This window comes from Pseudorasbora parva, chromosome 13 (genome assembly GCF_024679245.1).
Source record: "Pseudorasbora parva isolate DD20220531a chromosome 13, ASM2467924v1, whole genome shotgun sequence".
Taxonomy (NCBI): domain Eukaryota; kingdom Metazoa; phylum Chordata; class Actinopteri; order Cypriniformes; family Gobionidae; genus Pseudorasbora; species Pseudorasbora parva.
The window spans coordinates 40,479,528-40,504,363 of NC_090184.1; the positions used below are offsets into that span (position 1 = coordinate 40,479,528).

Genomic DNA, 24,836 nt, shown 5'->3' on the forward strand with positions numbered 1-24,836 from the left:
TCTCTATTAGTCACTATTTTGGAAAGTCATAGAAATAGTATAGCAGATTTTTATTTTTTATTTTTTATAAGAGCACATATTTATAAAATATTTTTTGCTGTATGGCACTATAGAAGTTTCCCCGACGACTTTCTCTTCCAAGAAGCCCGGAAATGTTAAAAAGGTCCATGTTTGTTTAGTTTACCTGCATGTCATGTGACCATTAACCAACATTAGAAATGTTGTGAGATATTAACTTAAAATCTTGCATATCCAGCCCTACAAAAAATCAGCTCTGCATGGCTGTTAATAAAATTTTTACTTGTTTTTACAAACATGGGGAAAATGACAAACAAATATTTTCTATGCTAAACTACAGCATGGAACAGAGCTCCAAAAATGTTCATTGGAAAGAAAAAGTTATTCAAAAGCATTTGTGTTACTCTCAAGGGCAGAAGGTGGTGTGTGTGTAGTTATCCTCTGCGCTTTATTATTGTTACTAAAGGCAATGGAGTTGGCATGTTAGGTGTGTGTTTCATGTGCTTTCAGGAGGATTTCATGAGGACTGGCATAAGGCTCGACCTCTAGTGGTGACCTACGTCAGGCCCGGCGGACCCGCAGACAGGTGAGACCAGGATGACTCAAATCTGTGTGTGTGTGTGTGTGTGTGAGACATGTTTATACCACAATACCACAAGGCCCTGCTTATTAATTAGCTAAATGTCTGAATCATCATCAAGCTCTCTGAATCTTTGTTTGTGTGTGTCACATCAGTGCCGACTGTATGCGTTCGGCTTAGTTATTTGTGTATATATTTCCATAATAGAGTTTTTATTATGTCTGTGTGTGAGATATAATGTATTTGGTGTACTTCCTCAGAGCATTCTATATATATATGTGTGTGTGTGTGTGTGTGTGTGTGTGTGTGTGTGTGTGTGTGTGTGTGTGTGTGTGTGTGTGTGTGTGTGTTTGATCATTGAACCCTGTAAGCTGGTTTTGGAGGCACACATGTTAACTGAAGCATAGGCTGATGACATTAGAATGAGTGAGAAGGGTAGAACACAGCCTGAAGCCCACACACTCACACACACACATACGAGTAGATAAAACACACATGCATATGAAAGTACCCTGTTTCTATGTAATGCTTTAAAGCGAATTAGATTTGCTTTATAAATACACTTCCAAAAGGCTTATTGTTCATGCTAAAGGATGCTTTTATTTTACAGTCGACGTCTGCATTCACATCTCATCCCCACTGCTGTCTTTTTGTGCTTCCGTACGTCTCTCCGTGTTTCTCCGTCTGTCAGAGAGGGAACGTTGCGAGCGGGCGACCGCGTGTTGAGCGTGAACGGTGTTGCTGTGAACAGACAGAAACATGCTGACGCTCTGACCCTGATCATGCAGAGCAGCCAGGAGGCTTTCTTCCTCATCGAGTACGACATCATGGTCATGGGTGAGCGGACACACAGATGCGCACGTGCACGCAGACACACACACTTGAGTATGCTTGTGTGCACAGATACTCTCATGTGGCCTTAATTAGAGTAGAAACATATTCCACTTCCCCTCCACATTCCCAAAGGAAAGACGAAACACCATTGAGATCTCTTTCGCTTCTCCTGGATGGCAATGAGATTAAAGCCTGCTCCTGCTTCTCAAAAAAAGAGCAAATGATCGGAGCTGCTGTGCATATTACATTTAGAGCCAGATTTACAAACAGCTAGTGCCAGCGCAAACCCTCTTTTGGCGTTAAAAAAATTGTGTCAGGATTTATTAGACACGCTGTGAAAAACTAGCGTTGAAAAGCCGTGGACAGTTATTTTTTGCAGCTGCCCTTATTGCACGTATTGCATCTGTAGCTAACTGGTAGATTGCGTTGGTCATCATGGAAATGATCCGGCGGCTCTGTTCTTTAATTTGCACATCGTCAGTAGATCACGCGCAAAGCTTCCCACTCCCTTTTATGGAATTGTGCTCTCGTGGTAATTTGCCCTGTTTAGTAAATCTGCCTCTTAAAATTCAATACAGCTGATATGCTTTTACTGTTTTTATGATTAATCGCAATTAATCACATCCAAAATAAAAGTTTGTGTTTACATAATATATGTGTGTGTACTGTGTATAATTATTATCTATATATAAATACACACACATGCATGTGTATATTTACAATTTTTATATATTGATATTTAATATAAATTATATAAATATTAAATACTGTATATACATGCAAATATTTCTTAAATATACATAAAAGTTATACACAGTACACACACATTATGTAAGCACAAACTTTTATTTTGGATGTTTTTTTTTTATTTCTCATTAGGAATTTTTAAAAGAACATCTGAGACACAGTCATTTACATGACACTGTTTTCAACAAAAAACGGAAACCTTTTTATGCATTTTGGCCGTTCATTTACACCGCTGTCGTGTCTTGGGGGCCTGACAATTTTTGAAAACTGTACCGTTATTGTTTCTGTGTGAACTACAAAAACGCGAGTTTGTGAAAATATTATGGGCACGCTTATCACATATTCAGTCTCTTTGCAAAGTGACATCGCCAACTACAGTACAGTGTTTTTAGTCATTTTCTAAACTGTGATCCGTGAGAACGGTGATAATTTTGACAACACTGTCTGTACTCAAAAAAAAGTTTCCATTTTGTCATGTAAACATACCCTTAAATTTAATTTAAATAAATTTATAACCTAGATAAATAACCTGTCAAATGGTTTAAAGGGGTTTTCTGTCTTATGCTGCGTTCACACCGCACGCGAATGACGCGAATAAATCGCTCTATTCGCGCGAAGTTGGACGCGTGAACATTTTGAATCCATTCGCATCATTCGCGTGTGGAATTCGCTTCATTCGCGTGTGACAGTCACTACACAACAGACGTGAATTCGCGTCATGGGAGGGGGTTCTGCCAGGCAGTGGCAGTCGGCAGAAGGACTAGCCGAGTTAAGGCTGCTCTCGCCGGGGTTGATGAGCGCTGAGCTCCGGTGATCGCCTGGGTCTCACACCTCCGAAAACACCAGATCAAATTTTCAAATAGGAGCTTTCTTAATAAATAAATCACATATTTGTGCTTTAAACAACTACATTCTCGCCTGAAAAAACTATTAAATTATACTACTGTGCAGAAGGTTAATACTTTTATTCAACAAGGATCCATTAAATCAATTAAAAGCGAAAACAAAAATATGTATTTAAAATACTGAACTGCTGTTAATTTTAACTTTCTATTCGGCAAAGAATCCTGAAAAAAATGTATTTCTGTTTTTTTCAGAAAAATATTTAGAGAGAAAGACTTTGAAAGAAGTTTTTGAAAGAAGTCTCTTATGCTCATCTCATCTCATTATTTAGTCAAAATACAGTAAAACATTAATATTGTGAAATAATATTACAATTTAAAATAACTCTCCTATTTAAATATATTTTATAATGTTTATAATGTATAATTCCTGTGATGCAAAGCTAAATTTTCAGCATCAGAATATTATTAAATACACTGCCTAGCCAATTTTTTTTTTTTTTTTTTTACTTTATAGGGATTTAAATAGGAAAATGCTTAAGAGTTAATGATTGGATCATTATTGCAGTGATTATTATGTTTCTAGCATGCTGTGTGTTTAGTCAATTAATGTTTGGAATAGAGTCTGAAGAATCTTTTTCACACGAATTGGCACTTCATTAATTTTTGGTCACAATCTTGTATTGACAATGCAAGAGTCCAGCACTCTGTAAAGTCTCCTCCAGCACATCCCAAAGACTTTCAATGAATGTAAGGTTTGGTTTCAGAGGTGCCTGATGATTCATGTGTGAAGATGATTCTTCATGCTCTGATGAATCTTGGCTTTGTCGTCCTGGAATATGGCCATGATGTGTCTTCCTACATGGTTGTTTAAAAGAACTGTTGGCAACCATATAACATGCTAGAAACACATAATAATCACTGCAATAATGATCCAATCATAGACTCTTAAACATTTGCCTATTTAAACACCAACTTTTTTGGGCTGGGCAGTGTATTTAACAATATTACTGTTTTACCATTTGTTAACATTAACAAATAATTCCAAAAAAGAAATCTTACTGAGCCCAGACTGGTAGTGTGTTTGTTTTGTCGGCGGTTGGTAGTTTCCTTCTCTCCCTAATTTCTGAATGACCACTGAAATAGCTCCTCTTTCTGTGTCTCTCTGGTTGTGGTTTGGCCTCATATCAGACTCAGTCCAGAAGTCTTCTGGGCCGCTGCAGGTGGACATCGCACGCTCCGCAGGATCAGTACTGGGACTCAGTCTCACTACCTCCCTCTACAGGAACAAACAGGTTATTACAATCCAGAAAATCAAGCCTGCTAGTGTTGCGGACAGGTGAGCACACACAAAACACAATAACACAAGCTTAGAACCAACCATACATGAAAAGAATCGCATACACAAATACAAACTTACAAAAGCATGGGCAGATCAGCTGATCCAACACAATACAAGAGTGATGGATTGATATATCAAGCAGATGATATGTCACTTTGGACAATTTGTTGATATTTGACTGATTATCAGCAGCTTGTTGGTTCCCAAATATATTAATAATGCACATCAATTTATAGTCAAATATTGTTTTTGAGAATTTGTATAATTTTAAATAAATATTGTCTAAAATAAATGGTGTACATATAACTGCATATTCATTACTAATATTTAAATTTATATTGTTTCTGTTATCAGTCATCCTGCTTGGATCTTTATAGTATATCTTTATAAACTAGGCCTGTCAAACGATTAATCCCGATTAATCCCATCCAAAATAAAAGTTTGTTTTTACATAATGTGTGTGTACTGTGTATAACTATTATGTATATTTGAATACACACAAATGCATGTGTGTATATTTAAGAAATATTTGCATGTATATACTGTATATATACACAATAATTATACATGGTACACATATATTATGTAAACAAACTTTTATTTTGGATGCGATTAGTAGTTTGACAGCACTAATATAAACTTTATTCAGTTTACATTGGCTATAGATTTAGATCCACATACAGTAAAAACATTATTTAATTTTCATGAAACTAAGTATTCTCATATTATTCTTCATAAAATAAACTCTTTTCCACCTCACACCTTCCCGTCTGTTGTCGTTTTCAACCTTGCTGTTTTCTTGCTTTTCTCAAAGTGCCATCTCTCCTTGTTACCACCACTATCTGCCTCTCTCTTGCTGTCTTTCCCTCTTTTCCTCAGATGTGGGGCTTTGCATGTGGGAGATATTCTCCTGGCTATAGATGGCATGAGCACAGAGCACTGCTCTCTGATGGAGGCTCAACAGCTCCTGTCCAGCTCCTCAGAGCTCACCAAACTAGAGATCCTGCCCTCTCAGCACAGCACACAGGACGCAGGTCTGCGGCCACTCGCTATAAACACAACCTCAAAGGCTCATTTACACACTTCCATCTAGACATGTCTTGTTGAATTTATTCAAAAGCAACTTTACTTTGGCTCTGTTTGCAAAACCATACTACTCATACTAATTCTGTGCAGACTATACAAGCTATGCAAATACGTAGTGTGCAAATGTTCTGTTTACATGGAATACCCAGATGACCTACTGCCACTAGTGCAGTGTACAACAGAGCTGTCTACACAGAATACTGCACTTAAATTGACTGAAAATTAAATATTAAAACAATTATATTTAGAGTTTAGATGTTTTTTTTATACATACAGGTAAATTCAAAAATATATATATTTTTAATTTTGACACCACTTGCTGAATTAAAATGTCGACATAGTGATTGAGATCGTGACAAATAAAATGTAGAATTTTGGTTTAGTTATTTAATAAAAAAAAAAAAAAAATTTTTTATATATATATAAAATATATATATAATATCAGACACATTTAGACTCAACCTGCTAAATCAAATACTGACAAAAACCTAGCATATGGTTTGAAATGTTTATTTTTGCCAGACAGTTTCACATACTATTTTTTTTTATATATATAATTTGTAATACATACAATTTTTTACTGTAAAAAATAAAATCATTGTGTACTGCGCTGTTAGTGGTACACAAATGCATTTGTTTTTTAACAAGATGGACATCCAGGCTGATTTCCTGTCCGCCAGCATTAGTACAATAAGCTCTGTTTTACATCCTATTTGGGTTTGTTCTCCATTACAGAATGAATTCAGTTCACAGCTGCTATTTTCCTCTTTACTGGATTTTATCCTTGTCTTATCTTCCTTTCTCCTTCTCTCTTTCTGTCTCTCTTTGACCTTTATGTGTGCCAGTGTCGGTTTTTAGGGGTTGTTGGGATCCAGCTTTGGGCCACTTTCTTACAAGTATCATGAGTCATTCTTAATATGCAGAGCACTGCAGGCAAGACTTCCCCTACCCTACAGACACGAGTCCACACACACACACACACACGCAATGAGCTCAGAGCCTTCACTCTGGCTTTACTCTGTTACTAGAAAACCACGTTCCAACTGTATCATTGGATTTTCTAGAAATGTGATATGGACGGGCGCACCGCAGTTATAACGTGATTTGTACACCTGCATCCTCTTTTGCTGAAGCTTGAGCTCACTGGGCAGCTCATCTGTCAGAGAATAATCTCATATGTGGACAATTGAAAACCGAGGAATGTACTGAATGGGATACTAGCATCATATAGTGTCTAACACAGGGTATACTGAATACTGCCAACTAGTCTATTATAAAGTACACTACAGTTCAAAAGCAGTTTTGAAAATGTTTTTGAAAGAAGTCTCTTATGCTCACCAAAGCTGTATTTATTTGATCCAAAATACAGTAAAACAGTAATATTGAGAAATATTATTACAATTTAAAATAAGTGTTTTAAATTTTAATCTAATTTGAATATAGTGTAAAATGTAATTTATTTCACTGATGGCAAAGCTGAATTTTCAGCATCATTACTGCAGTCTTCAGTGTCATGATCCTTCAGAAATCATTCTGATATGATGATTTCCATTATGATGAAAATTTCTTCTTCTTCTTATTGTTAAAAATAGTTGTTTTTTTATCATTTTTTGAGAAAATGGTGATCGGGATTCTTTGATGAATAGAATAATTAAAAGAGCACTTTATATGAAACAAAATCCTTTATAACATTATAAATGTCTTTACTGGCACTTTTGATCAATTTAATGTGCCCTTGCTCAATTAAAGTAGTCATTTCTTCATTTTTTTATTGTGTTGTCACATGACCTCACTCATTTGCATGTTTAATTCACCAGGTGGTGCTCAGTTATCATATAAGAAATAAACATGTTGAATTTAAAGGTTAGTGGCCCGTTTGATTGTTTTATTTTAGCATGAATTATATACTGTTTAATAATATTTGAATTTGTTTCATTTTTATATTTTCATTTTTATATTAGTTTTCATTTTAATGTTAGTTTTAGTGATTTTGGGCCCTATTTTAACGTTCTAAGTGCATGGTCTAAAGCGCATTACACCGGTGCACTTAGGGCGTGTCCTAATCCACTTTTGCGAGTTTAACTACGGAAAGGATGGTCAGCACGCCTGCAGCTTAGTCTAAAAGGTTGTCCCTATAAGTATTTATGAGAATTGTTCTATTGCCATAAATTTAGTATAATATACATAACTATGTTTTCAGTGGTGTATAAAGACCTTACTTAATAAACCGTTATTTTTTAATACCTTAGAATGAGCCATTTCTATTTACAAACACTGCAGATCCCCTTACTGTAAAGTCACCATTTTGCACCATCATGTTTCTACAGTAGGAAACCTATAAACTCTACATACCGCTAGCTACTCTCTGCTGTCTCAGGCGATAACATCTTTGTCCTGTGTCGGCCACTGTAGCTTCTCTACGTGCTATGAAAGAGAGGGGTGAACAAACCTCACCTCTAGATACTGGTAAAATTTACACAGTGCACCTTTAATGAGTCATGGGTGTAATTTGGGCGTATGTATTGTATGTATGTACACTTTATGTATTTTATAGTTGTCAAGTAAAAATTCTTCAAATAGTAATTTAATTAAATTTTTATTAAAATTTTTATTTCAGTTAATGAAAATTATTTTTAATAGTTCTAGTCAACAATTACAACACTGGTTGACAAATATATTACTAAAAACACCTATGATATTCAGGTGTTTGTAATGACATGTTTTTCAGCATATGTACTATGTGTATTGTACATATGATACACATTTTCCAAATCTAAAGAGAATACCTGTAAGACCAACTACTGTATTTTCCCAAATGTGTGATATTCAACCAAGGTTTGGCAGGTTAACGCATAGTCCAGTTTGCCCCTGCTGGTAGATATCATAACTACACCATCTAGCTGTGAATAAAATCTTATTCCTTTGATGGGCATTTAAAAGTAGCTGACAATAAAGTAACATGTCACAAATATTTCATTGTTACAATAAATGCTTGACCTGTGACACATTTCTTTGACCCTCTTAAAGGGATAGTTCACCCAAAAATGAAAATTATCTCATTAGTTAGTAAATCATGAGATAATTTTTATTTTTGGGTGAACCATCCCTTTAAAAGCATGACTGTTTTTCCTGTCTGTGTCTGAAAGCTCAGTACGCTGAAATAACTGCAAATAGTTGTTAAAAATAGAGAGTCGCCTAATACAAAGAAGAGTGACAGGAGCTGTTTGATGTGCAGATTTCTCTCCGTCTGATGGGCGTGGCACTTCCTAACGAGTGTGACACGCTGCCTGTCTAATTAAGCATCGTTAGTAACACAGCTGCAGTGTGGGAAGGATCTGTTTCTGTCACAATCCAAAACAGTGTCCTCTATCTGTCTACCAGAGCATTTGTTTCCTAACGTGAGCTGAGAGAGAGTTTTAAGATGGTTCCTCCACTGCTGTCAGCCTTACTAAAGCTGGCCCGAAAATGTAAGAGAAAGAAAAAGAAATGGAGGGAATAAATGTGTAAAGGAGCGAACGGAGCGCATGCCTATGAGCAGCGTCTTGGAGTCAGTCCTTTGAATGTCAATGATCAGTGAAGCAGTGCGGATCAGGCTACATCAGATCTTCCTACAGGCGTATATCAGCCTGAGTGCCGTAACATTAAGCATGTTTTCAGCAGATATAACCAATTTACCGCCCATTCTGTGTCTGTCTTTGTTTTCCCTGCAGTACGTGTCCAGAGGAGTAGTCAGCGCCAGTGGGACTCTAGCGAGAACTACACCAGCGCTCCTCCACCTTTCCAAAAAACACCCTCGGCCTGGAGTCACACCACCCCTACACCCTCACACCGATGTGAGTGTCCCCTGTGTGCTCGTCTTCATAGTATTCTGTACATTGAATGTATGAACCAGATGCATTTTGAATCGATTTTTAAATCTAATGAATTGCCTGAGGTGCAGGCTTAAATGGTTGAGGATGAAGTTCATGGTGCGGTCAGAACGGCATACTAATACACTACTTTTTTTGTAGAATGGATGACCTACTGTACTACATTTGCCAAAATGTGCAATATAGGACATTTAGTTTGGGCGATGCACTCAGAGCATTGAATATTTATTTATTTGTTTATTTGTATGTTTTTGTTCATTTATTCGTTTTGATTTCTTTATATAAATTAAAGGTTAATTTAAATTAATTAAAAAAATAATTTTATTTAACTAATATTATGTTTAATAAATGCACTTATTTGCATCTTTGTTTTATTTTGAATTTATTTAATCACTTAATTTATTTATTTATTATTTATTTATTAGTTTGCTTTATATATTAACATTTTAAGTGATTCAATTTATTTATTTTAATGTTATATATAACATTAAAATAAATATTTTAAACAAACTAATAAATAAAAGTGATTAAATAAATACAAATTAATGTAATATTGTATACCTTATTTGATTAAAAATACAAAATGCTAATTATTTACAATCCAATCATACTGCGTACTAAGCAGTGTGCTAGTATTCTATTCCACATATAACCATACACTGAGTTGACATGTCGTTTCCGAGCATTTGAATCTTAAATCTTCTCTCTTCCCTAGCTGTGACGTCTGGCACCTCTGCAAACACATCAGGCTTTCACAGTTATAACTGTGGCACCCAGTCAACATATCCTAACACCTACCCCAGCAATACACTGCCGTCCTACCCATCCAGCCCTCGATGCACTGCCACCAAGAGGAGACACCGGAGGAAAGACCACAAGAGCTCCTGTGAGTGCACTCTGGATTTAAATCTCTCTTGTCTCAGCCTCTGTTTAGTGTAATTTTATCATTTATATCTCTCATTTGATGTGATTTTAATTATTATATTATATTATATTATATTATATTATATTATATTATATTATATTATATTATATTATATTATATTATATTATATTATATTATATTATATATTTCCACCCACCCTCCCCTAAAAGTTTGTGATTAACTCTGCATACTTATTCATGATCACCTCAGCCTCCTTTAAAACTCATCCCTTTATTTTAGTCTGCATTATTCAGCTTGTTTTTCAACCAGCATAAGAAGCAGACAAAGTGTGTGCATTTATTAATAATCGATTTTTACGATCTCTGCAATGGTGAAGTTCTTTGTTAGAAATGCAGTTTAGATAATATGATGCAGGAGCATATCGGTTTCCCATTCACTGTAAAAAAAAAAAAAAAAAAATATATATATATATATATATATATATATATATATATATATATATATATATATATATATATATATATATATATATATATATAATTATTTATTTATATGAAATTCTTTACATCTGAATGGCATGTGACTTTTTCTACTCTTGCTATACTTTATTCTTCAGTGCAATAAAATAGCTAAAATTAGTTTTAGAATAAAAATGTGAAAATAGCTATAAAAGGGAGTGGAAAAGGCAAGTAAGCTATTGAGTGAGTGATCCTCTGCAGCCATCTACTGGTTATAGTGGTCATTTCATGTCATTGTCATGGCATGGCATTTTCCATGTTATCTCCATGAATGAAAATGAGAAATGTAGATATTCTTTAAAGTGAATTTAACTGCACAAATGTAGTTTAAAAAAAAAGTGTTTAAAACATTACATTTTTTGACTAAATAAAAATAAAATACAAAGATATTGCCAATTTATTCAATGGCAGTAATATAAAAATTGTATTCTTAATGAATATTAGCTGGTTATTTAAAATGATTAGAAATTAATTATTATTTAGGGACTGAATTGATAGGTAGTGTAGAACCTACTGTATTGCTTATGCCTACCCTAGTATACAAACAATATATTATATCTTTTTTTAAATCATACACTCTTTGACTCAGGTATGACTCAGCCCCTCAAATATTAAAATCCTAGAATCATCTATCTGTCTGTCTTTCTGTCTCTATATACTCTACACTGTACATATCAAATAATAATAATAATAATATTTTTTTTTTAAATGTTGCTCATTCTCTTCTCTCTCAGCATCTCTGGCATCAAGTACAGTGGGTGCCGGCGGTCAGGTGGTGCATATAGAAACCAGTGAGGTGGTTCTGAGAGGAGATCCTCTTACTGGATTCGGGCTGCAGTTACAGGGGGGAGTGTTTGCTACAGAACCCCTGTCAGCGCCGGCCTGTGTCCGCTTTATTGAGCCTGACACACCTGCTGAAAGGTGAGAGGACACTGCTGTCAGTCCATAGATGCGATGCATGCTGACGCCATTGTCGTGTACAATTAGAGCCTGTGGATAGATGTATGTACACACACACACACCTTACAGGAAGTGAGAAATCTGAGATGTTGATTTGGCACAGTACCAAGATCACCTGTCACAGCTCAGTTCAGGGTTGTAGATGTCAATTCTTTTCAAATGAATGCTGTCTCTATTTCTGTTTTCAAATAAATTCAACCCAGAATCCTGTAATAAATAAAAAAAATATCACAGCTTGCACAAAAATATTAAATGTTTTCAACATTATATGACAATATGAGACTGAAGTAATCATGCTGAAAATTCAGCTTTGCCATCACAGGAATAAATTACTTTTTTAAGTAATATTCAAATAGGACATTTTTTACATTTTAATAATGTTTTATTCTGTTTTTGATATAAAATAAATGCAGCCTTGGTGAGCAAAAGAGATTTAACACATTAAAAAGCCCAAACTTTTGAATGGTATTGTACATTCGTTTAAATAAATATGTAGCATCTTGACTTAAAATCAGTGATAATATATTATTTGTCTTCTGTTTTCTTGTATTGTGGTGTGCCGGTGTCTTATTTGAATGCTGCATTTTTGCATTTAAGGTGTGGGATGTTACAAGTTGGAGACAGACTTCTTTCTATTAATGGAATTCCTACAGAGGACGGGACACTGGAAGAAGCCAATCAGCTGCTCCGAGATGCGGCTCTGGCCAATAAGGTCACACTGGAGGTGGAGTTTGATGTTGCAGGTGCAAAATGATATTTCAATCAAAAATCTGTGATTCAAGTTGTTTTTAAATATGATCTGAATACATGGCCACAGATTTAGGATGCATCGTTCTCTGTGATCTTGTGCATCTCTCACAGAATCAGTCATTCCCAGCAGTGGCACATTTCAGGTGAAATTGCCCAAAAGACGTGGAGTGGAGCTTGGCATTACGATCAGTGGTGAGGGATGACCAACAGGAGGCGCTGTTGACCTATAATGTTTTACAGTCCAAATGAACAAATAAAATGTATATATGAATGCTGAATGCAAGTGACCTAGTTATTTGTTACCTAGCATCTGATAATCTTACATAATATTGCAGGTGGTAATTGCGTTAAATTGTTTACAGTAATGCATAATTTCCTGCTTCCATGAATTCTGATTTACAGCAAGCAAGAAGCCAGGAAAACCTCTGATCATCTCGGAGATACAGAGAGGCAGTATTGCACACAGGTAAATTCATTCGATATTCCTGCTTTTAAAGAGACAAACCGATAGATGTGACGTTTCTTGTTCACTGACTGATGTAAAATGGCCTAATAGAATAGGAACCCTGGAGCCAGGTGATCGCCTGCTGGCCGTTGATAACGTTCGGCTGGATAACTGTGGGATGGAAGAGGCCATGATGGTCCTCCAGCAGGCCGAGGGGATGGTCAAACTGCGGATTCAGAAAGATGAAGACAACCTGGGTGAGTGTGTATGTATTCCTTAAGAAATGCTGATTCCCACTTGTCCCGGGTAGTAATCGTATAGTCAAGTAGGCCTATTCAAAGACTAAAAGGCACAATCAAAGTTTTCACTGCTAGAAGGCGCATTCGTGAGTCAACTGAGCGCTTGAAAACAAAAGTCCTCTACTTTCCAAAAAGTCCTTTGGAAAGTTCACAACTGCATGAAATATATCACACTGCAGGTGGTTTTTGGATATTTTTATTACAAAATTCTTACATATTGCTTTTTTAAATCAAGATCTGAAAAATTAAAGTTACATTTTAAATTTTAGTTTATATGTCAGCAGCTTGAAGTTATATTCAATTTATTCACCTTATTGTTCCCTATAACTTCAACAACCCATACGTTCCTTAAAAATACATAAATAACCTATTAAAATACAAAATAAGACTAATTTTCAGTTTACAATTTTTTTGTAATTTTGTCAAGTTTATTTTTTTTATATTTCTCTTTAGCTTTAATTTATTTTTATTTTAGTATTTTTTGCTTTCAAATTAAGTAAAAATTACTTTAAACTTTGCTTTCCTAAAACAATAAAATTGTATATATATAATATTAGTATATAAAGGCATGCTCAAAATGTACATGCCCCTTAGCAGAATTATACTTATTATTATTATAGAATAATATTATTATTATTGTGGACATTATGTAAACATCTTAGGATCTTTTTCAGGACAATACTAAATAAAAAATAAAATGCATTTTTTAGGATTCTCTTATTTTGTTAAAATTCACATTTTGCAGATTCTGCAAGGGGTATGTAAACGTTTGAGCGCATATAGGCTATATAGTCTAATTCAACATATTAGTAAATGCAATAATATATAAGTAATACTAAAATTGTATTAATTAAATAAAATACCTATACATTTTGCAATCACTGACTGTTTCTGGACATTAATTTATGACTTTGTAATTTCTATATGTTTCTGTGTTTGTATATTGTAGATGAATTAGAGTCATCAGGTTCGGTCATATTCACAGTAGAGCTCAAGAGACATGGAGGTCCTCTAGGAATTACCATTTCAGGCACTGAAGAGCCCTTCAACCCCATCCTGATCTCCAGCCTGACCCGCAATGGCCTTGCGCACAGGTGCACACAAACACTCACGACCTCATCTAGTGCTTCATGCAGCAGTACATGAATATTACACACACTCAAATGTGCATGTTTCATAACACATCATGAGCAGCAAGCTCACTTCTGATATCTAGCGGGCAGTGTGGGAAGTGCAGCGCAGTGAATGTTATCTGACTAATACATGAGATTGTGTGTATGTGTGTGTGTAAAGGACTGGAGCTCTTCATATCGGTGACCGTGTCTTGGCCATCAATAACATGAGTCTAAAGGGGAAACCTCTGAGCGAGGCCATCCACCTGTTGCAGACTGCCGGAGACACTGTTACACTCAAGATCAAGAAACGATCCGATCGTAAGTGTCAGAATTAAGATGTATGAATTATGCATTTAAACATTTCCGACATATAATCCGCTGGGAAGAGCATCTCTATGAATAATGCATCAACGCTTGTGCTCGTGACCCACATCTGTCTTCTCCAGCACTTTTTGATTCAGACAAGGGCAGTCCATCGAGGACGGCTTCGTGCGTGAGCGACATGGAAGACGATCGCTCAGATTCTCTCAGGCGGGGTAAATACTCTGAATTTCACCGCCTGACCACACCGCCAAGTCTAGATTCAGCCATGGACTCATGGGATAGCTCGGCCCTGGACGCCGGCTATGGAAGTCAAGGTACACAAGTCTCTGGGATTTGATGAAGTAATTGAATGTTAGTAAGTGCTGGCTAAATTAAATGTAAGGTCAGCAAGGGTTAATGAACTCATTTGGACATTAATCGAGTAGGCTGGAGGGACTGTGAGGGAAAAAGTTTTCTGTTATCGAGGTCATTGAAGGATCCTTGGAAATGTAAAGAGATAGTTCAAGTCATTTATTTGAAAAGCACTTTTTACAGTACACATCGTTTCAAAGCAGCTTTACAGAAAATCATGATGCTAATGTTTATAATATCCTAATAACTTTATAATCGCATTTAGCAGATTAGAGCTGAGCCATAATATAGTTTACATTTTGCAACAACACAATCGTTCAAATAGTTGTTGTTGTTTTTTTAAAGAAATGTATACTTTTACTGAGCAAGGATGCATTAAATTGATCAAAAGGGACATTAAAGATATTTGTAATGTTGCAAAAGCTTTATCATTTTAAACTTGTGAAGCATCACAAATCATCATATCAGAATGATTTCTGAAGGATCATGGGATACTGATGACTGGAGTAATGATGCTGAGAATTCAGCTTTGATCACAGGAATAAATTACATAAAAATATTCAAATAAAAAAGTTATTTTAAATTGTAATAATATTTCTTTATATTACTGTTTGTATTTTTCAATATTTTTGCTATCCAAAGTGTTGTCTTTCAAAAACATTAAAGGTGCACTGTGGAGCTTTCCGTCCACTGGAGGGCGCCTATTCAAAACAAATCGTAGTTTGATGACGCAAAGTGTGAGCGCAGCATCTTGGGAGATGTGGTCTTCTCATCACAGCCGGTGGAAAATAGGACTCAGGCTGAAATCACGTTCATGCATGCGGTTATTAACGTTACTGTAGTCTAAAGCAGAGCAGGACCGAGTGTTCTGGACCTGAGCACAGCTGCTGGAGCGATTGTTAAACAAATACCCGCCTCGCGAATACCGGGACTTTTATTATGACGGGACGGGACACATTCGCCGGGCGCCTGCACAGATCCGCTTTTCCGGTTATGATTTCTAGGTAATGTAACTCTGTTTATCATATTAGATACATTTAAGTGTGTTCAAAACGATGTTATGACTTTACTCTGTGCGTTCACTTGTTCACACTGCTAAGAGTAAAGCGCTCCTGCCAAATAAAAGCCGAAACCGATGCAAGCGCAGATATGACGCAATTGACAGGCGGCTCCCTCAAATGCAATGCTGAAACGTCCCTGTCCTTAGTTAAAATACCAATTTTCTCACAATTTACAAATAGTTGGAAACTTCTGGGATATTGTAGGTACTCAACTGAACAAAATATATAACACCGGCCTAGTGGTTTTTGGATATTTTACTGCAAAAATACTACACAGTTCACCTTTAACAAATCGTATCTTTTAAACAATACATTTTGTGACAAAAAAAATCAGGCAGTTGAGATTTGATATATATATTATATATTGCTTTAAGTGAGTATACTGCATGTATATAAATAATAAATATACAACTTTATATAAAGAGCTGGACGATAATATAGTAACATTTTGCAACAATAAACAATCACTCAGTTTATGTGAGTATACTTTATGTACGCATGTGAAGTAGAATTAAAGGTGAACTATGTAGTATTTTTGCAGTAAAATATCCAAAAACCACTAGGCCGGTGTTATATATATTTTGTTCAGTTGAGTACCTACAATATCCCAGATGTTTCCAACTATTTGTAAATTGTGAGAAAATTGCTATTTTAACTAAGGACAGGGACGTTTCAGCATAGCGTTTGACGGAGTCGCCTGTCAATTGCGTCATATCTGCGTTACCCTCGGTTTCGGCTTTTATTTGGCAGGAGCGCTTTACTCTTAGCAGTGTGAACAACTGAACGCACAGAGTAACGTCATAACATCGTTTTAAACACACTTAAATGTATCTAATATGATAAACAGAGCTCCATTACCTCAAAATCATAACCGGAAGAGCGGATCTGTGCAGGCGCCCGGCAAATGAGTCCCGTCCCGTCATAATAAAAGTCCTGGTATTCGCAAGGCGGGTATTTGTTTAACAATCGCTCCAGCAGCCGTGCTCAGCTCCACAACACTCGGTCCTGCTCTGCTTTAGACTACAGTAACGTTAATAACCGCATGCATGAACGTGATTTCAGCCTGAGTCCTATTTTTCACCGGCTGTGATGAGAAGACCACATCTCCCAAGATGCTGCGCTCACACTTTGCGTTATCAAACTACGCATTTGTTTTGCATAGGCGCCCTCCAGTGGACAAAAGCTGCATAGTGCACCTTTAATGTTCTATATATCCAACTTTTTAATATATCACTGGGCGATTATGGTTTACACTTTTTTTTAATGATATAAGAAAAAAGCAGTTGACATTTGCTACATAGTATATTTTGCTTAACATGAGTGTACTTTATGTAAGTTCGATATACTTGTAGTTAGGGCTTGACATTAAAGGAACACTCCACCATTTTTAGAAATAGGGCTTATTCAACATCTTTCGTACATTTAGGTATGTGGGCAAATTTGCATGCATTGTTTTAGTTTAGTTTGGCAGGGTCAACGCTAGTTTAGCATAATGAATGAAATCCTATGTTGCCAGCTAGCATGTCCCAAGTAAAAGTGATCCAAAAAAAACCCCACCTAATTACTTCTTGTGGCCTGCGTATTCACAACGTGTGCAAATAGTGATGCAGATTAAGTCTAGGCGATTTCCTAGGCAGATATTGACATGGAATTATATTATGGGGAAGCACAGGCGAAGCACTGCTTCTTGGGCGCAGAGATATCACGCAACACAACAGACAGAGGATGTCAGGATGAGAGCTGTGATATCTCTGCGCCCAATTAGCAGTGCTTCACCTGTGCTTCCCCAATCAAATAAGTCAAAACCACACAAAATAATGTCAAAATGCCAGTCTTGGCGAATATTTGCATAAACACAGTGAGTTATGTTTCAAGTGAAACGGTTGAGAAAGAAAGTGTATGTGTAACAGTATAATGGATCTGTGCATCAGGTCTTAGTGACAGCAGCCTAATATACTTGCTGCCAAAAAATGAGATAATATTAAAAATAATCTACATGGCAATTTTTTCACATGATATCAATGTTAAAGATGTGGCCAGTGAAAATGCGGAGTGGCTTTGGAAAACTACTAGCCACAGTGGCTTAATGCCAAGCCCTGCTTTGTACTCGTAGGATATTATTAATTCATTATGGGGTGATTATTGAGGTTTTGCTCAATTTGGTGTAATAAGCCAAATTACTATAGTTCACCCAAAACTGAAATGTCATCATTTACTCACCCTCATAATGTCCATATCTGTACGACTTTCTTCCATCGAGCACAAAAGAAGAAATTTAGTAGATTTTCCCAGATACTGTTCCATACAGTGAAAGCATACAGTGACTAGTGCTGTGAAGACTTTACCGTAACTCTCAAATCTCATTTGTGTTTCTGCATAATCAAACCTAAACCTATATTTCCAGGTGTCTATATTCATAGAGCGCCTGATTTCACTCTTCACCCCAATGACTGGAGACAGACCAATCACAGGAGCCCGCTGAACTCCAGAAGACACACCCATCGTACTGCAATGTATGATGGGAGGCTGGGCGAAGAGGACTGGACGTACTCTGGGTGAGATTTAGTTTAGGGACGCAGCTTGTTGACTCTTCTGTTACAATACTTAGTCTATATTATCTTAGAGATACTAGTCAGGAACTAGAAGATTAAAAGAAATATAACAGCTGTTTTTTAAGGAGATTTGTGCATAAGAATATTTCAGCTTGTTTTATAGTTTTTTGTTACTAACACACAATCATGTGGCTGTTATTCTTTCTCTTGGTCTGTCAGTTATTATTTCCCATGTATGAAACGCACAGGTGAACCTCATGAAATCTGTCAAGAACATGTCCATGTCATATTTCAAAGATATATTATTTGAATTGTTACTCATTCATACATTTGTAATGGCTATGCTCATTAAAAATATATTAGTGTTATTTATGATATTTTTATATTACATTATTGAGAATCTAAACAGAAAAAAACTAGTAAAATGACACATTATGGTCATGAGAATTTGGGGCAAGAGATATGAAAATAATATCAGAATATATCATTAATATAAAAATTATTTTAATATTTCTTTGTCATAACGCAACAAATTATGTACACTTCTGTTCAAACTTCTAGGGTCTAAAAAAAATTTATCTTATGCTCACCAAAACTGTGTTTATGTTAAAAAAAACGTAATATGGTTGTTTTTTATTTTCATATTATAAAATGTGATTCATTCCTATGACCAAAGCTGAATGTTCAGCATCATTACTTCATTGTTATTATTATTATTATGATCATATGATGATTTGCTGCTCAAGAAACATATTTTATTGTTATTAGTTGTGCTGCTAAATCTGATTAGAAAGTTCAAAAGAACAGCATTTATTTGAAATGGAAATCTTTTATTTCAATAAAAAATATTTTTGGTCAATTTAATGCATGCTTGCAGAATGACCCCAACCTTGAATGGTAGAGTTTATGTAGATGTATATGCGCATATTTAGATAAAATTTTAAATCGTAAGTAACTAAAAGTGACAAATCACTGAGATTTCTGAGCAGTAAATGAATGTTGCTTAAATGACACTGCCATTTAATTTTAATAAATTATGCACCTAATATTGTAAAAAAAAAAAAAAAAAATCTATTCATACAGTTTATTACAGATTGAGCTTCACCTGTATTTGTTGACATTTTGATGGTGATTTTATGTAACATTGATGATCCCAGTGAAATGAAAGCCTTCATGAGGTTGTTTTAATTTTATGTTGCTGTTTATGTGTCTGTGGCTAAACCACTAGCCTGTTTGCTTCCACAGTCTCTGTATGCTCCTACTCTTCTCTTTTCTATTTTTTCTCAGGTTTTCTGTCTCTCGTCTGCCTTACTAATCATCCGTCGGCCACATGCTGTCATCTGCCCTTGTCTGCTTCTTTTTCGCTCATTTTCATAATTGTATTCTTTTATCGCTGGAACTAGTCACAGCCTCTTCAGACACATCTGTGTTTCTCTTTCTCTAACCACCGTTTTCTTGTTGTTGAGAAGGATCTTTTACACTGACTTTCAGTTATGCCGTACAGTGCAGTTATATAAAGAGAGAGAGAGAGTGCTCCGTTTCCAATAGTACACCTGGCCTTACATTACCCAGGTTGCTTTGCATTGACACAGATCTGTCAGTCCCGCACGCTGTCACAACCACAACAATACAGACGCTCAGGAGAACTATTGGTCACAAGCTCTTCAGGATCTGGAGACCTGCGGCCAATCGGAAATCCTGCGGGAACTTGAGGTAAATGCAATGGGAAATCAATCATCTGTGTTCATTGTGAAGGAATAAATCATTGTGCTTGACTTTCTAGCAGCTCCCTGTTTAAATTATTTGGCCATATGGCCGACATCTATAAAATATAAGTTATCTACTATAATCTTTAACCTGAGTCAAAGTCATTTTCAAGCAGTTTTTTTCCCCTTCAGTATAAGTAATCGTCAATCACAGTAAGGAACAGCATCACATTTAAGTAGATCTGCCTGAAATAAGAGATGCTACTAACTGAAATTAAAGTCATACCCTATATTTCTCATCATTGTCATTTAAATGACTGCTATACATGTGGAAATTATTAAATTCTCATCATACACTTTCTCTAACTTTTTGACTTAAGACGAGTGGATTGTGTCTTGATGCTTTCTGAGAATTGTTTACTCCTGCTTACAACTAAACCGACCATCACCTAAATCTCTCAATTACTTTCTCCAGTAGTTCCCGAACAGACTTTCAGACTTTTCACCTGCGACAACTGAAAATGTTTTCACTAATACTTTTTGAGGATAAGCTTATTCTCGGTTTGAACAAAGTGACCAAATCACTGACCAATATTTAAATCTCTTAATAGAACAAAATCGACCCATATTTACAACTTTTATTGAAACAATAATGACCAATATTTCAATTTCTTAATAGAACAAATCATACCAACATGGTAAAACAAGACATTACAGTATGACTGTCTGTAAGGGTGCGATCACACTTGAAGTTTGGTTCATTTGGTTTCGTAGCAAAAACATTTAGTCCTGGTCCACTTAGCGTTCACATTGGCATTTTTAACACTGAGCCTAAACATACTGAATCTAAAGGCAAAAGGATGTGTTCGCAACTTGATTGGTCGGCTTTTATATTTTACATATACTTCGCCACAGAACTTACCGAGCATCCAAAACAATGCGGCTGTGTGGTAGGCTAAATGAACTCATTGTATGTGTGTAGCTACATATGATAGTATTTTGACCAGCTGATAACTCGTGAAGAGCTTATAAAATGTGTAAAGGGGTCAAAACAGCGGAAGGAATCCCTCCGTCACACACACACACACACAAGATCTCCTGCGACGAGACGCGGTTCTGATACCTGTACCGAACTTTGATGGGCAACATCATGACCATGATGAGAAAAACAGGTATGCTTAAGCATTCTGTCCTTTTTTTAGGGTTTTCCTGTTTTTGGTTGCGGTCATATTTCAGTTGAATTGCACCCGAGTTTATTTGGAAGTGGACCGATACCCATCTCAGCGGTCACGGGTCGCTTGTTTGGTGCGCACCAGGGTTCATACGGCAGTGTTCACACTTATTCAAATGAACCGACCTAAGGGTTTGTTTTAATTCAACCAAACATGCCAAAGTTTGAACACCCTAAATCTGCTTCAAAATACTGTGCATTGTGAAAGGCGCTACACAGTTTCTTTATACCCTCATATCATTCCAAATCAAATGTAGTGCAGTTCGTATACGTGCGTTTCATTTCCTCTGTAGGCTACTATAATGTCAGGCAGCACGCTGAGTTTAAGCGAAGATGGCGAGAAGCAGAGTGAAAGCAGGACCAAAGCTTTAGCACTAAGCCCGGAGAGGACCTCAGAGAACACAGCTGTGCCAGAGGACATGAAGGACACCAGCCCGTCTATGCCTTTAGAGCTTCATAAAGTAATGTCCACTTTCCCAGCAGCTCTAGGGTCTGAATTATGTCTTATTTTCTAGCGGACTGATCTTTATCCTCTCCCTCTCTCAGATCTATATGCAGAAGGATGTTGACAGCAGGGATTTTGGGTTCAGCGTGTCTGACGGTCTGCTGGAAAAGGGTGTTTATGTGAACATGATCCGTCCTGACGGGCCTGCGGACCAAGCTGGGTTACAGCCTTATGACCGGATACTACAGGTGATGTGTTCAACCGACTGACCTTTTCTCAAAGGTGCAGTGTGTAGCATTTATGAGGATTTATGACCAAAATGCAAGATAATACACATAACTATGTTTTCAGTGGTGTATAAAGACCTTACATAATGAACCGCTATGTTTTTATTACTATAGAATGAGCCGTTTGTATCTTCACACACCACGAGTCCCCTTACAGTATCTGATGGATGCCCTGCCTAAATATACCTCTAACCATAACGATAAATACTTTATTATTTAACACACGTTAAGACACTTTATTTACTCTTTTTGTACATGTTCTTAATTTTTATATATTCAAAAATGCCTTTCTAATCTGATATGCATGTGTGTATAATAAGCAAAGTGTACGCAAGTTGTGCACCCGTCTATAGGCATATATTATTAACACAAAAAATGCTGTGTTTTTAGTTGCCTCAAAATAGCAATGTGCCAACAATGCGCCTGAACACGCCTGGTTTTCAGACCAGCACGCCCATGGGTGAACAAATGGGTGCAAATGCATTTGCTATTTGAACAACGTGGTGCTGGACATGAAAATGATAACTCTATCGGGCTGAAACTAGTAAAAAACTTGCGTTCCGTCTGCCGCCACATTGCACCGGTTGAATGATAGGGCCCAAAAACGTTTATTCAGCAAGGATGCATTAAATAATTTAAAAGTTACAGTAAAGACTAAAGAGTTATAATTTTACAAAAGGGTTCCATTTCAAATATTTTTTTTTTACTTTCTGTACATCAGAATCATGGTTTCCACAGCTAGGTCAACATAGGTAATAATAAATGTTTGAAAATTCAGCTTTGCCATCACAGGAATAAATTACATTTTACAATATATTAAAATAGAAAAAAGTTATTGTATATTGTAATAACATTTCAGAATATTAGTGTTTTACTATATTTATGATCAAATAAAATCAAGCTTGGTGACCATAAGCATTAATAAAATCTTATCAACCCCAAACGTTTGAATAGTAGTGTGCAATAATTGAACCGGTCCAAACCTTCTGATTTTGTTTGATTATTTATTAACAGGTCAATCACGCACGGACTCGTGATTTTGACTGTTGTCTAGCCGTGCCGTTGATCACAGAGGCCGGAGAGCATCTGCAGCTGGTCATTAGCAGAAACCCTCTCGCTCAGGCACACATTTGGCCACCTAAAGACTGTCAGGACCCTTCTGAACTGGCCATGATTTCTGCACAAAATCCGAGAAGAGTTGACCTCTGATTCCCAAAAATGAGCAACACAAACACAAGAGCACAAATTTTTCATTTTTCTTCCACACAAAAATTTCTCTCTCACCTTGTCAAAACACATTAGCACTATTCATTTAATATTTAATAATTTTTTTCGTTTTTGTCACAAGTTTGTCACAAGTTATGTTCCACTGCTGCTTTTAACCCTTTCATCCAAACAAGCCACCAAAATGCGTTTATTTGAACACTCACAGAGGCACGCGAGTTTTACCTTCACTGTTAGTTACACAAAACATGTCAAGCTCATCTTCATACGCGCCACTTTTGTTTCTATTATAAATAAATGACACGCTCATTTAGTTTGTCTTGTCAACAAGAACTCTTTGATGATGCAGATCTGCGGGTTTTTACAAAACACAAAGAGAAACTTCAAGCCATGTGTCAACTGTTCAGACGGATAAAAATCTTTCTATGAGATCAAAACCATGACAGTTTGACAATCGATTTTTTAACACTGATGAAAAGCTCGGTTTTTCTTCCCCTCTTCAAGTCTTGATGTGAATGTTTCAGGTGCATGTCATGTCTTTTGTGTACCGTAAGGTGTTTTACGAGTTTTATTTTTAGGCGTTTTATTTTATGGCTTTACGCCCTAATACAGTCCAGGAATAAATTCTGATTTTAAGGGATCTGAAGTCCTTCAAAGGAGCTTATTTTAAGAGTAACTTTTAAAAGGAGATCCTCCTCTGTATATTGTTCTTCAATGCTTTATTCTGTGTACAAACCCCTTTTCCTGGATGTTAATTGTGTAGAATGCCATGAATAAGATGTACATTTAACATTCTCGGGTTTGAAACAATAATTTCCTTTTTTAAAGAAAATAAAGGATAAAAACCAAGGTGTTTGTAACTGTGTGTCTGTGGTAAGAATAGAAGCCGAAGCATCTCTCTCTTTCTCTGTCGTTCCTGTCAGGATGCCGTTCGGGGGTTTTGATAGTGTAGACAGTGTTGGCACGAGGTGGAGATGAGCTGTCCCACACCTCACCGCGCTGTCAGATACTGGAAGCCAAAGCCGCTTGATACGACTCCAATTTTAGTCTAAGGGTGGATTCTGATTTGAGGTAATGTTATGTCTAATGCAGGTCTTTTCAATCACTAGATGCCACAGACCCACAAACATGATCGTCCTCGTGCGAGGGACCCCGTCCTAAAATATAACGGTTATATTCACATATAAACCCTATTAATGCTTAAAGGGTTAGTTCACCCAAAAATGAAATTAATGTGGTGAACTAACTGATTGACTCACTCTAATGTCGTTCCTCACCTGTAAGACACCGTTCATTTTCGAACCACAGTTTAAGATATTTTATATTTTAGTCCCAGAGCATATGCAGTCTATGCCCACTATACT

The 24,836-nt window shown here is 36.3% G+C and overlaps 1 protein-coding gene across 1 annotated transcript in view; it reads left to right on the top strand.

The window, feature by feature from the left end:
• Positions 1 to 24,321, top strand: part of grip2a (glutamate receptor interacting protein 2a) — a 45,845-nt gene extending 21,524 nt beyond the window's left edge. Inside the window, exons 7-25 of the mRNA XM_067414411.1 lie at positions 529 to 604; positions 1,290 to 1,435; positions 4,213 to 4,360; positions 5,243 to 5,397; positions 9,160 to 9,282; positions 10,034 to 10,204; positions 11,457 to 11,643; positions 12,280 to 12,425; positions 12,544 to 12,624; positions 12,835 to 12,898; positions 12,989 to 13,134; positions 14,126 to 14,270; positions 14,470 to 14,609; positions 14,738 to 14,929; positions 18,432 to 18,582; positions 20,172 to 20,292; positions 21,810 to 21,977; positions 22,063 to 22,209; positions 23,263 to 24,321. Coding sequence (XP_067270512.1) covers positions 529 to 604; positions 1,290 to 1,435; positions 4,213 to 4,360; positions 5,243 to 5,397; positions 9,160 to 9,282; positions 10,034 to 10,204; positions 11,457 to 11,643; positions 12,280 to 12,425; positions 12,544 to 12,624; positions 12,835 to 12,898; positions 12,989 to 13,134; positions 14,126 to 14,270; positions 14,470 to 14,609; positions 14,738 to 14,929; positions 18,432 to 18,582; positions 20,172 to 20,292; positions 21,810 to 21,977; positions 22,063 to 22,209; positions 23,263 to 23,457 — 2,702 coding nt within the window. The 3' untranslated portion in view covers positions 23,458 to 24,321. The remainder of the gene's footprint in view (positions 1 to 528; positions 605 to 1,289; positions 1,436 to 4,212; positions 4,361 to 5,242; positions 5,398 to 9,159; positions 9,283 to 10,033; positions 10,205 to 11,456; positions 11,644 to 12,279; positions 12,426 to 12,543; positions 12,625 to 12,834; positions 12,899 to 12,988; positions 13,135 to 14,125; positions 14,271 to 14,469; positions 14,610 to 14,737; positions 14,930 to 18,431; positions 18,583 to 20,171; positions 20,293 to 21,809; positions 21,978 to 22,062; positions 22,210 to 23,262) is intronic.
• The last annotated feature ends 515 nt before the right edge of the window (positions 24,322 to 24,836 follow it).